The 13,601-nt window shown below is 36.6% G+C and overlaps 1 protein-coding gene across 2 annotated transcripts; it reads left to right on the top strand.

Annotated features, from left to right (window-relative positions):
- The first annotated feature begins 282 nt into the window (after positions 1-282).
- On the top strand, positions 283-13,563 carry fdft1 (farnesyl-diphosphate farnesyltransferase 1). 2 transcript variants are annotated; one of them, XM_084090894.1, is made up of 8 exons: positions 283-512; positions 2,728-2,825; positions 4,995-5,178; positions 5,949-6,077; positions 7,964-8,155; positions 10,401-10,577; positions 11,520-11,672; positions 11,943-13,563. In XM_084090894.1, exons 1-8 carry the CDS (start codon positions 414-416, stop codon positions 12,162-12,164), a joined length of 1,254 nt encoding a protein of 417 aa, XP_083947020.1. In that variant the 5' UTR covers positions 283-413; the 3' UTR covers positions 12,165-13,563. The 2 variants fall into 2 exon arrangements, with proteins under 2 accessions (XP_083947020.1, XP_083947019.1); XM_084090893.1 differs by lacking the exon at positions 283-512 and having other exon boundaries at positions 2,276-2,825.
- Positions 13,564-13,601: the final 38 nt, after the last annotated feature.

Here is a 13,601-nt window from a genome sequence, read left to right as displayed (position 1 = left end):
ATATTGACAGTAATTTAGAGAGTTAATCTCCTCCTCCTTTTTAATTATTTTAAGGATTGAATTAAAAATGTTTCCAAAAAGATCATTCTGAAGTGGTTCTACTTCCCGGTGTTCGTAACTCCCCTGACGTCATCACTGATCTGACCAATGAGGTACGCTCACAGCTCTGAGTCCATCTGACTGGTCACTGGGCGGGTTATCACGCCAGTCGCTCTCGCCGCTCATTGGTCGGCGCGCTGTAAACCCATGACGCCTCAGCCAATCAGAGGAGTCAGTCGATCGTGTGAGTGAGGGATTGTCGCTGCGCGCTGTTGATGTTCTCCTCCTGGATCTTTATAGAGTTTGAATGGAAATAGCAGCGCGTGAATTTCAGTTCACCTGTTAAGAAAAGCGCGTTATAGACACACGGGGAAATGGACATCCTCAAGTCTCTAGGACACCCGGAAGAAATAATCAACCTCTTTAAATACAAAATAGGAGGATGTCGTTCTGTTATGCCTAAATTGGATTATGTAAGTAAAAGCATTTTGAGCGTTTATATTTAATATTCATCAGCATCTTATCTGCGTGTATGTTGTCCATGCACACTACATGTTTTGTATGTATTTGTCATTATGCATGACAGATAAAAAATAAAAAAAATAATAAAAAAATAATAATAATAATAAAAACACGTGTTTTAAGAAGATTAAATAGAGATTGAATTAAGTTGCAGTTGCAGATATCAAACAACAAAACTGCATTTAAATTATTCCACATTGTTTATGGCATAAACCCAATGTCTGTCAGCATCAACTGGATTTGATTTAATCCTGGATTTGAGGGAAAGGCTACTTTTAACAGAGAGGAGACCCGAGGCTTCGTCTTATATAATGAGCTTTGAAGACTGAGGGTCAGACAGGGGAAGATGATGCTCTTTACACGTTACAGATAATCCACATCCACACTGTCAAATACACTCATTACTGATAGATAGATAGATAGATAGATAGATAGATAGATAGATAGATAGATAGATAGATAGATAGATAGATTGATAGATTGACAGACAGACACATATATAGACAGACAGATAGATAGATAGATAGATAGATAGATAGATAGATAGATAGATAGATAGATAGATAGACAGACAGACAGACAGACAGATAGATAGATAGATAGATAGATAGATAGACAGACAGACAGACAGACAGACAGACAGACAGACACATATATAGACAGATAGATAGATAGACAGACAGACAGACACAAATATAGACAGATAGATAGACAGACAGACAGACAGACAGACAGACAGATAGATAGATAGATAGATAGATAGATAGATAGATAGATAGATAGACAGACAGACAGACAGACAGACAGACAGACAGACAGACAGACACATATATAGACAGATAGATAGATAGACAGACAGACAGACACAAATATAGACAGATAGATAGACAGACAGACAGACAGACAGACAGACAGACAGACAGACAGATAGATAGATAGATAGATAGACAGACACATATATAGACAGACAGACAGACAGATAGATAGATAGATAGATAGATAGATAGATAGATAGATAGATAGATAGATAGACAGAGAGAAAGACAGACTGATAGATAGATAGATAGATAGATAGATAGATAGATAGATAGATAGATAGATAGATAGATAGATAGATAGATAGATAGATAGATGGATAGACAGACGGATAGATAGATAGACAGACGGATAGATAGATAGATAGATAGATAGATAGAAAGACGGATAGATAGATAGATAGATAGATAGATAGATAGATAGATAGATAGATAGATAGATAGATAGATAGATAGATAGATAGATAGATAGATAGATAGATCACTATAAAATAAAGCATTTTGGCTGTTGTTCAACTGAAGTCAGTTCAGTGTTGATTCAGTTCCGTTGTAAAGATTCTCAATTATTAATTTATGTCATTTAATCTATAACGCAGGAATGGGAAATTACGTCATCATCCAGTTCTCATACAGCAGAGTCAGTGCAGTCAGATCAATAATAGAGTGGAATATTAAGTGTAAGTGACAGTGGAAGCAACATGTGTTCATGTAAGAAGTTCAAATACAGTAAATACGAGTTTTGATTTATTTCTATATAGAGAATTATTATTATTATTATTTTTTTTTTTTTTTTGCTCTGTGCATATTTCCCATAGCCTACATATTTCTGAGGACTTTAAAACATAAGCACTCCTAAAGTTTGAGTGGGCGTGTCCAAACTTGACTTGACTAGTATTGCGTCATCGTTTGCAATTGGTCAGAAAACGTGCTCGTGTTTGGTTTTATCGTTTAAAGTGGGGTGGGTAATATTAAAATCACACAGTCTGTTTACATATCAGGTTACAGTGATATATATCAGACAGTCGCGCGCACTAAAACGCGCAGCTCTGACGCTCCGCGGAGCGACGGGCGTTTCTCTTCCCCTCTGGCGAATGACTTCACAAATTAAAGGTGCGCATTTCGTACTACGTGTAATTGGAAATAAAAGCTTAATTCGCACATGGCTGGTGTTTGCGGGAAGAGCGCCGTGTCGCTGTCCGTGCTCAAGCGCTCGTTCTCGCTGCAGCGCGGGTGCCCGTGGCCGGTGCTCGCGGGCGCGCGGCGCAGCGCGCAGGAGGGACGGTTAATGGCGGTTCCTCCTCACCCGTTCAGGGCTCATCGACACCCCGCTTATGTGTGCTTCCCCTGCCAGGACTCGATGACTGAAACCCTGCGGACCTGCTACTCGTATCTGAACCAGACCAGCCGGAGTTTCTCCGCGGTGATCCAGGCCCTGGATGGAGAGTTACGGTAAGACTAAGAGGCGTGACCTCACTTAACTTAGTAAACAACAGAGTCTTGTACCCTCAAATGTGACCCTAGACCACAAAACCAGTGACATGGGTCAATTTTTAAAAATGAGATGTATACATCATCTGAAAGCTGATTAAATAAGCTGTCCATTGATGTGTGGTTTGTTATTATAGGAGAGTATTTCACCGAGATACAGTTATTTGAAAATCTGAGGGTGCAAAAAAATCGAAACATTGAGAAAATCTCCTATAAAAAAAGTTGTGCATTTATGTTGGCGATTGTGCTGCATTCACTCACAAAAATAAATATTTTATATATGTACGGTAGGAAATTTACTAAATATCTTCATGGAACATGATCTTTACATAATATCCTAATGATTTTTGGCATAAAAGAAAAATCGATCATTTTATCCCATGCAATGTATTGTTGGCTATTGCCTCAAAGATACCCGAGAGACATGTGACTGGTTTGGGGATCCAGGGTCACATACAGGGCGCTATTTGAAGGGACAGCCATTTGTAGTGGAGTCCGAAACCATAGTGGACGTTATTGAGTGCACTTATTCAATCCCACATTGCACTGCAATAACGAGTGTACTGCCGATGTCCCCTCAACGGCTGTCTGAATGAACTCACTGGTTTTCATTCACTCCTTCAAGTGAACAGTATTAGTGGACTAACGCAGGGAATAGTGAATGAGTGGTTTCGGATTCAGTCTTGAGACGCTCTTCACTGGGCAACAGTGTTTTAGAGAAGCATATGCACGTTTTGGACGCTTTTACTTGTTTGCATCTATATATAAATGCCCTTGAACATTTCTCTTAAAGGGACAGTACACCCAAAAATGAAAATTCTGTCACCCGCCTCGAGTACAGTTGTTCCAAACCTGTATGAATTTCATCACAAAGGAAGATATTTTGAAGAATGTTTGTAACCAAACAGTTGTGACTTCCATTGTATTTTTTTTTCCTTCTATAGAAGTTAATGGTGCCCCACAACTGTTTTTTTATTTTTTTTTATGAATGTGTTGTATTTTAGTTCGATAAAAAAATGTATTTAACATTTTGTATTTTTAGGGGATTTATTTTATGGTACTAAATAATATTTATGGAATAGTTCTGATCCATTTATTATTATCTGTTAATCACTTTTTAAGCGTAGACCTGAAAATGAAATTTCTAACTTAAACTCATAGATCTTGAATTCTTTGAAGCACAGACTTAAGCGAAGTCTTTTAATAAAGAAGACACTTGGCAGATTATTGCTGAAGTTGAAAAATTAAACATAAAAGTTTAATTTTATTATAATGAAAAATGCATAAAAATACTTTTTTTTATTATTATTTGATGTGAAATATATATTTTCCAAAATCATGTTTTACTCTAAAACTGTGTGAAAATCAAAGCCATAAATCTAAGCAAGTTCTGTTCCAAATTTGAGGTTGATATCTCGAAACTTGAGCTTTCAGTGAGACGTTCTCTGGGCGCAGTACCGAACGCTTCCACTAGAGGACAGTTATTTCATCGAACAGCACAAGTGTGACTTTATATTTATTTTCATGACCATTTAACCTTTTTGAATCATGTCCATGTTTTTTTGTGTTCACACTGCAAGTGTCAAAATCTTTACCAAGTTTCGTACCATTCCGATGAAGTAAAAAAAAAAAAAAAAGTAAAATCTTTCAGTCAAAAATGAGCACCATTTTTGAAGTTACTCGAGATCACCTAGACTTGAGGAACAGCCTTCTTCCCCGTGTCCCAAACAATGATGCGTAAAACATAACCTTCACAGCTAATATGCTCTATAACTAGCATTGAAGACCCTCTGAAACATCAGTCATGTACGGTGTGTTTCTGAAGCGTCTGCGGGGTCAGCTGAGGGTCACCGATGCATCTGTCGTGTTCTCATCAGTTGCTCAGGATAGATCTGCACTTCTGCTTGATGCACAATCCGTGTTGTTTATAAATGCAATGCAAATCTCATTCTTGACTCCTGCAGGGTTTGATATTAACACCCGCCAAATGCGGGTAATATTCAACTGTGGCGGGAAATGCTGTCAAATCACTAACTTAAACATGTAGAGGCCAAATTGGCCGGTGAGTGAAAAGTAAATATCAAACCCTCCTCCTCTGGATATTGAATCATTCTTCGATGTGTCACTCAGGCATGCCGTGTGTATTTTCTACCTGGTTCTGCGAGCCCTGGACACCGTGGAGGACGACATGACCATCCCGCTGGAGAAGAAGGTCCCGCTGCTGCACGACTTCCACTCGTTCCTCTACCAGCCCGAGTGGAGGTTCACCGAGAGCCGGGAGAAAGACCGGCAGGTCCTGGAGGATTTCCCCACGGTCAGTCTCACACAGTCATCATGTGACACCACAATATCAACATCAAAATGTGAGGAATTCGGTTTTGCATGAAGAGAGCGAGGACCATATTGTTTTATATATAGGATGTATATAGCATTAATACATATATATATATATATATATATATATATATATATATATATATATATATATATATATATATATATATTTACAAAATATAAATATTATAATATTATTATTATTATTATTAAACACAGAAATGTGTATATATATTATATATGTGTGTTTATATATATATATATATATATGTGTGTGTGTGTGTTTGTGTGTTTAATAATATATTATTATGATTTATTTTTATTTTATTCTGTACAAGAAGGACCATTTATGTATAAATATCTAAAATTTTAAATAAGACATCAGAGCCTATAGCAAAAAAATTAATTAAATCTTTAAAAAAATTAAAAGCACATTTTAATCATCTACATTTTGATTAAGAACAATTTAATCAAAAATATAATTTTTAAAATAATTTATTTAAAATATAATTCATTTAAACCCCTGGTTTCGTGTGACTCACTAAAACCAGTAAATAATCAGTGGAAAATGTTTTTTATTTTATTTTATTTTTTTACTTGAACCAACTTTCCTTTTTCACATTTTTCTTAGTTTTATTGTTTACGGTCCTGTTGCCTTTGCATTTTTAACTGTAAAATAGATTCTTTATTGTTTATGTTTGAATACCCATTTATTATTATTATTATTATTATTATTATTATTCTCTTCAGATTTCAGTGGAGTTCAGGAATTTGGGCCAAGAGTATCGGGACGTCATCTCAGACATCTGTCACCGGATGGGCGCAGGAATGGCTGAATTCCTGGAGAAGAAAGTCGCTTCAATGAAGGAGTGGGACAAAGTAAACTTCACACCGGCTCACATGCGCGTTTGACAGTGTGTTTGACGTCTATCCATACACATGTAGATTTATACACACATAACTCAGCAAACCAAGAAGCAGAAGTGCTTTCACTGTCATCCTAAAGCATTTCTGCATGCAATATTTGTATAAAGTATAATGTATATTTATACAACAACTCAAAATTTGCTTAAAATTCCCATGGACCAAGTTAAGCCAGAAACGGGATTGTGCATTTGCGGTAGTAGCACTAAGACTTTTGAATAGCTTACCATTACATGTTAGGGACGCTGACTCTGTACATGTTTTTAAAGTTGCCATGGCCAATTCTTATTTTTGATGATAATTCTTATTATTTTTACTCTATTACTATTCTACTATTTTGTCTATTTTACTGAGGTGATGTAAAGCACATTGGTCAACATGTGTTGGTTTAATAGTGCTATACAAATAAAAGTGACGTTGACATAATGTAGTGCTGGGTGGTATACCGGTTCATACCGAATACCAGTGTTTGTTATGATAGTAATATTTCAATACCGGAGTGTGTCGCTTTAACAACGTTGGGAACGCGGCGCGACACTGTTTGAGAGGGTCTTTTCACTGTAACTGTGGTGATGCACAGATGTGTGTGTTACTAAACGTGACGGTGAAGATTATATTATATTGTTATATTATTATAATATAAGATTATATTGTTTCCCACACATTGGTTCACAATATCAACACAGCCTTTTGGAAAATCTATTTCTGGTTGGCTTTGAAATCGTTGAATAAACATGAGAATTGCACGTTTCAATAGGCGCATTTCCATTACAGATTTGCACAAAACTTTTGCGTTTTTTTTTCTTTCTTTTTTTTCTTCTTTCCTCTCGCGATAAGTAAAATCATTCCAAAAACCATGGTAACGGACGTTGGTAGGTTTATAAATATCCCAGCCACTGCACTAGCTATTATTATTAATTGAAGGAGATGTGTGTGTGTTTTCAAGCATTAATGGTAAGGAACGACCCTTATACTTGTGAGCGGCACATATGAGGTGTTTCTGGGTGTTTCTCCCTCAGATCTGCTTCGAGGTCTTGATTGTGGCATTTATTTGAGGTTTAGAATCCATTATTCCTGTAATTATTTTGTCTTTTATGAATTTAATAAAGAGCTCTGTCTCGTATTCTGTCCAAACACACCGCGTCATCTACGTCAGGTGACCTGTAAATGCGCAAAAACTGTTTCCATTGCAGTTTTGCAAAATATTTCTTTTTCGAATTGCCTGAAAAACCTCCTCATGCGAGCGTAAAAACTTTTTTGCGATAAATGGGAGTTTTTGCGAAATTGACGTGTTTCCATTGGGCGTATTTTCAATTCGCAATTTCAATTTGCGCAATTTGAAGGGTAATGGAAACGCAGCTAATGTCAAAACGCAGCGCGGGAGTTTTTATATGAATGTTTGAAGTGAACTGACGGTCTAAAGTTTCGATGTCATTTTCATGTAATCTTTCTTTATCTTTCCTGATAAAGCCACATTTATGAGCCGTTACTGTGGAAACCGCTGTTTCTGCCGCTCCTACAGCGCCTCCTGCTGGCAACTCTTTATAAACAGCCTTGCAAACCTGTATTAATACTAGTGGATTTTTTTCTACAATATTCACTCATGACAGTAAATAGGGCATCCTCCTTCAGTCAGTAGAAAATGTGGATAACACCCAGTAATGCTTGAAAAAAATAATACCGTCAAATACCGTGAAACCGGGATAATTTAGAAAAATACTGTGATATGTATTTTTGGTCATACCACCCAGCACTAACATAATGTTGTAAACATCTGTCCCGCGGTGTATAAATGCTTTTAGCATAAATCAACCGGTTAATGTCCCTGTTTTCCCCTTCAGTACTGTCATTATGTGGCGGGTCTGGTGGGGATCGGACTGTCCCGCCTGTTCTCCGCGTCCCAGCTGGAGGACGCTGAGGTGGGCCGGGACACAGAGCTGGCAAACTCCATGGGTCTGTTCCTCCAGAAGACCAACATCATCAGGGACTATCTGGAGGACCAGCAGCAGGGGCGGGCCTTCTGGCCACAGGAGGTACATGCAGCTTTTATTTAACGGGGTCATCGGATGCAAAATTCACTTTTATATGGTGTTTGCATATAAATGTGGACACAACCACCATATAATGAGAAAAATCCATTCACTCCTTTTTTTGTAATCCTCAAAAAGCCTAAACAATCTCAAAAATCAAGCCGTTTGGATTTTCTGAGCAATATGATGTCATATTGCTCATGCTCCGCCCACGACCACTGACGGACTGTCCCGTATTAGCATATTTCCCGTATTAGCATATTTCCGCCCTCAGCCATTTATATACTGTCTGCCAAGGCAACACTTTACGTGTCTTGTCTCACTGTGAACAGAGCTGTTTTACACAACCGCTGAGGAATTTTAACCAAAGTATGTTACAAACTTTACATTAAGACCCTGAAGAATCATACCAACTTGTGGGAAATGGGCATCCAATGACCCCTTTAACAGACAAACTTTTATTTTAAAAAGATATAAAATTACCACTATAACCAGTAGATGGCGACAGAGGACCACTTATTGACTTATTAGCCATTTCCATTAATATAATTAAACATAAGACACTAATGTACATCATTTATAACAAAAACTAATAAGAAACATGAATTAAATAAGTTTTTTATATTTTCTTTCTAGTAATTACATTTTTTTTATTTTTTTATTTTTGTGATTGATTTTTGTTAACAATAATATAATTGCCGGTATACATAAGACACTAACCATAGACTGTAAAAAAAGATGGACGACGCCCCTTCGCTCTCTTCCATTGGTGAGAAGTGAAGCCGCCAGTGTCCCGATATGGCGCTGACATCTTGGAACTTGAGTCTGCGTAGTAGCGATCTCGGGACCAGACCTGCGCAGTAGTGAGCAGGAAGTAAAGCCGTGAAATCAAGGCCCAGAATGCACTCTCCCTGCACTTTTTTTAAGTGGCCTATGTCTGCTCCGTTCCGCTCCAATTTTGATGTCTGTTGATTGCAGTACGACAAGAGGCTTGTTAAAATAAAGTAAATACAATCTCCTCAGTCCTCCGAAGATCTGAAAAAAAGTCTGTTGGTGCTTCAGTGACTACTTCCCTCAGAGAACCTGTCAATCACAGCTGTCAATCATGACGTCACACCACCGTTTTTATAGCATCACGTAACTAACTAAAAACAAACTTATTTTAAAAACAGACACTTGAACTAACATCAGCGTGATGAAAACGACAGCAAATGACAGCAACCACCTTTGGAAAAAAGACATTTGAAGTGTAATTTAATTGTTTAGTTGGTCTCGCGTCCCGTTGAATAACACAGGGAGGCGGGGCTTGTGACCTATACTAGGACCCGTCACCGGGGGGCGATCGAGACGTTTTGGCTTCACTTTTCAGGGCTTGTGCGGCACGCTTGACACTAACGTACACAATTAATTATAAAAACTAACAAGAAACATAATTATTTAAAATCAAATATAGTGTCACATGGTAAATTGTGAAAACGTCAGTTTAATTGGACTGCAAACAGTTTACAATTATTTACTGTTAAATTAAAAGATGACTGTTTGCTTCCAAAATCTGCTCATTTAACACTATTATTTTACAATAAAATTACATAATCTCCCTTTATTTCACTGTATATTAGGGGTGTAACGATTCCCTCATGTCACGATTCGATTTATCTCATGATATGATATTATTGCGATACTTCAAGACATATGATAAAAGGTTAACAGAAAATGTACTGTTGATTTAAATGCTAAATTTGTGTGTAAATGAATAGTCTTGGACTTGGTGCTGGAAACCCAGAGCTCAGGACAATAGAGACACCAGAATAACAATATTCATGATTCTGAAGCTGAAAATCCAGAATTATTTTAGATGAATATGCTTGATCTCTGTCACTGACTAGATATATTTAAAATAACGTAAGACACTTTTTACTGGTAACATCAGACATTTGGCATCATCAGGACCCACAAATATTCCCCCATTGCATTATTATACATTATATTCAACACTATATATAATAGTTTAATGTAGTACTGACACTAAAACTCTGGAAACCTGATTTTTTTCTCACACAGAAATTTTAATCTTGGGTGAATTATACACAATATATATTGGTGCATTTTTGTATTGCGATATATTGTGACACCTCTACTGTGTATGGTAAAGGAACTTGCTGTTAACCAGCTTATTTTACCGTAGCAATTTTACAGTCTTTTACTGTTAAAACATGGTTTGTTATTAATGGTTGTTTCTGTGCTGCAGGCCTGGAGTCAGTTTGCGTCCCGTCTGGAGGATTTTGCTCAGCCTCAAAACCTGAGCTCTGCCCTGTCCTGCCTCAACCTGCTGGTGACCGACGCCCTCCGCCACGTCCCTGATGTCATCGCATACCTGTCCCGCCTCCGCAACCAGAGCGTCTTCAACTTCTGTGCAATTCCTCAGGTGAGACACTTCATTCCTCAGGTGAGACGCTTCATCCCTGACTCTAATCAGCCCTGTTTTCTGCTGAACACTGAACCTACATCTGTTTATGTCGAGTTTAATGGTGTTTATAAACACACACACAGGGATAGTGAGCACATCTTACATTACATTATCTAATGCTACAAGGGTGCGGATTTATAGAAATGAACATAGAAATTTCACACAGATGAATTTGCGGTTTTAAAAACTGAATTTGCATTGCCGTATTGCCGTTCACACAGAATGCATTTGTTTTCCGCTTGATGTTGTTAATTAAATCTAAAACTAAAAATGCTAAAAACTGAAATAAAATAGAATATTAAAAAAAATATTTCTGTTAAATGCAAAGGCAAAATTTCAAATTTATTTTTATTCTTACTTGAAAGTACTAAAATTACTAAAAGTAAAACTGAAATAAATTAATTAATAAAAACAAAATAGATGTATTTAAAAAAATGAAAACTAATAAAAATGACAAAAACGCAATCAAAATTATTAAAACTAACTAAAATGAAAATGAAAACTAAAACAAATTCAAAATAGAATGTGAAAATTGTAAACTTATTTAATTTGAGTTGCGAAGGCAAAATTTCTAATATTTATTTAGATTGATGTGCTAAAATTACTGAAATAATAAACATGAATAAAATAAAAATAGTCAGTAAAAAAACTTTTTTATATAATAAAATTAAAGGAACATTTAAAAATCAAATCAAATTCAAAATATGAATAAATACTAAGATAGTATAGTAATGTAGTTGTAGTATAGCACTAAAACAACACAAATGGGCGTCTAGTTGTTGCAGAGTTACTTATAGTTAGGAGAATGTCTAAAGTGGACTATCGAAATAAAGTGTTACCATGTATTTTTGCAAGCTGTGAAGTTTGAGCATGTTCTTTTGCTGTTGTTCCTCCGGCCAGGTGATGGCGATAGCGACTCTGTCTGCGTGCTACAACAATCCTCAGGTGTTTCAGGGTGTGGTGAAGATCCGGAAGGGTCAGGCGGTGACGCTCATGATGCAGGCCACAAACATGGGCGCCGTTCAGAGCATCATCGCACAGTACAGTCAGGAGGTGTGTACTTTACTTATCCTTCTGTCTCTGTTATTTTTATATATATATGTATGTGTGTGTATCATGTATGTATGTAATTTTTTTTTTTTTTTTTTCTTTTTCTTTTCCATTATACATACACTATTTTTTGTCTAAGTTTGTTTTCATTATGTTATAATTATATGTTGTTAAATGTTTAATATGTGTCTGCCGTGTAATAGCCGGTGATGCTGATATGGCAATAAACTCAAATACACCTATTAATCCTGTAATCCCGTCGTTCCCCCACAGATCCTGCAGAAAGTCTCCATCACGGACCCGTCCCGGGAGCAAACGCTGTGTGTCCTGAATCTGATCGGGGAGAAGAGTGTGTCCCGAGCAGCGCTGACGCCCCGAGCGCATCACATCTCTCCGGTGTGTGTGTCGGCAGCGATGATCCTGGCGGCCCTCAGCTGGCAGTACCTAAACGCCACCGCGGGGCCAGCAGGGGGCGCCGACATGCAGGGACACTGACACACACACACACACACACACCTGCCCAAACAAGAGGACTGAAAAAAGGGCTTGAGTTCGGGAGTCCAAGCTTGTTTTCTGTATAGGTGAATCTCACAAACACATGTCCAGGTCGTGTTTCACCTCATAATCAAGCGAGGAGAAATAAGAAAATTAAGCCTATCACAATTTTTGACTTTTACAATAAACACACACACAAAAAAAAGTAAAAGTAAAAATATCAAATATTATAAATATAAATAACATATAAATTAAAAGTTTATCTATATAGCATAACATTTTTAAAAACTACATACACATGCATACATGTACTCCAAATACAAATAATATATATAAATTAAAATATTTAAGTATATGTATGCGTGTGAATATGTAGTTTTTATAAATATAATTTATTTATGCTATATATACATAAAACTGGAAAAATAACGGATTGTATATATTTAAGCCATATATATGACCATGCATATATATATTTTATAACATACATGTATAGTAAGATTTGTATAAATGGTCATGTATAGCTTAAATATATAATGTCTGTGTTTTTTCATCTGTTTTTGGGATGAAATATGACCTGCAGATTCTTGAGATTCATCCGGTTGCAGTAAACGCATCTCTAACGGACATTATTATGCATTTGAGACTCTCGAGTGTGTGATTTCTGTGACACTGAGGATTTTGTTGATTTCCTGTGGTTTTTTTTGCTTGTTCCATCAGACCATCCTAAACGTCAAGCTCACGGGCAGAAAAACATTTTCATTGCGATTATAAAATTCATAATCTGTCATTTAGACAGATTGGTTTTGTTTTAATTACATGCAGACTTTCAAGCGGTCGCATTCTGACGATTAAAACCCTTCATCGCACAAAACCCATCATATTTCACCACAAAATCGAAGAAAAAAGCCTAATTTTTGGACTATTATATTTTGTTGCATTGTAAAGTATTATAATGCATTATTTTCATTGCACAATTTCTCAGTGCTGATTTTCTCAGTTGTTGGATTTATATGAAATAAAATAAAACAAATGAATAAAATAATAATAATGATGAATATAATGTCAGTCTTAAAGACTTTTTTCCCCTCTGGATTATGGGGTGAAAGTGACCCAGACGTGGTTTTGACAGGTTTGAAGTGGTTTTGAAGAGTGAGATCGTGTGTTTGGATGGTTTTGCACATGAATTGGTCCATTTTTCAGTGGGTCAGTTTGAATATTCATTCAGTCACTGCGAACGAAGCAACGAACCAAAACATGTGACTGTGAAGTGTCCTTAATATACAGCTTTTATGTGGAAAAGCTCGTAAGAACTGTACATACCAACATTCGGTGTATTTAGCATTGCTATGTAATGTGGGAGTTTGGTTTGTAAATAAATTTAGAGATATTAAATAAATGAATGTCTCATTTGCTTCATTGATGCATGTCTGAGTG

The sequence above is a fragment of the Abramis brama genome, assembly GCF_963993115.1.
Source record: "Abramis brama genome assembly, chromosome: 18".
NCBI lineage: Eukaryota > Metazoa > Chordata > Actinopteri > Cypriniformes > Leuciscidae > Abramis > Abramis brama.
This window is presented reverse-complemented; position numbering and strand designations above follow the sequence as displayed.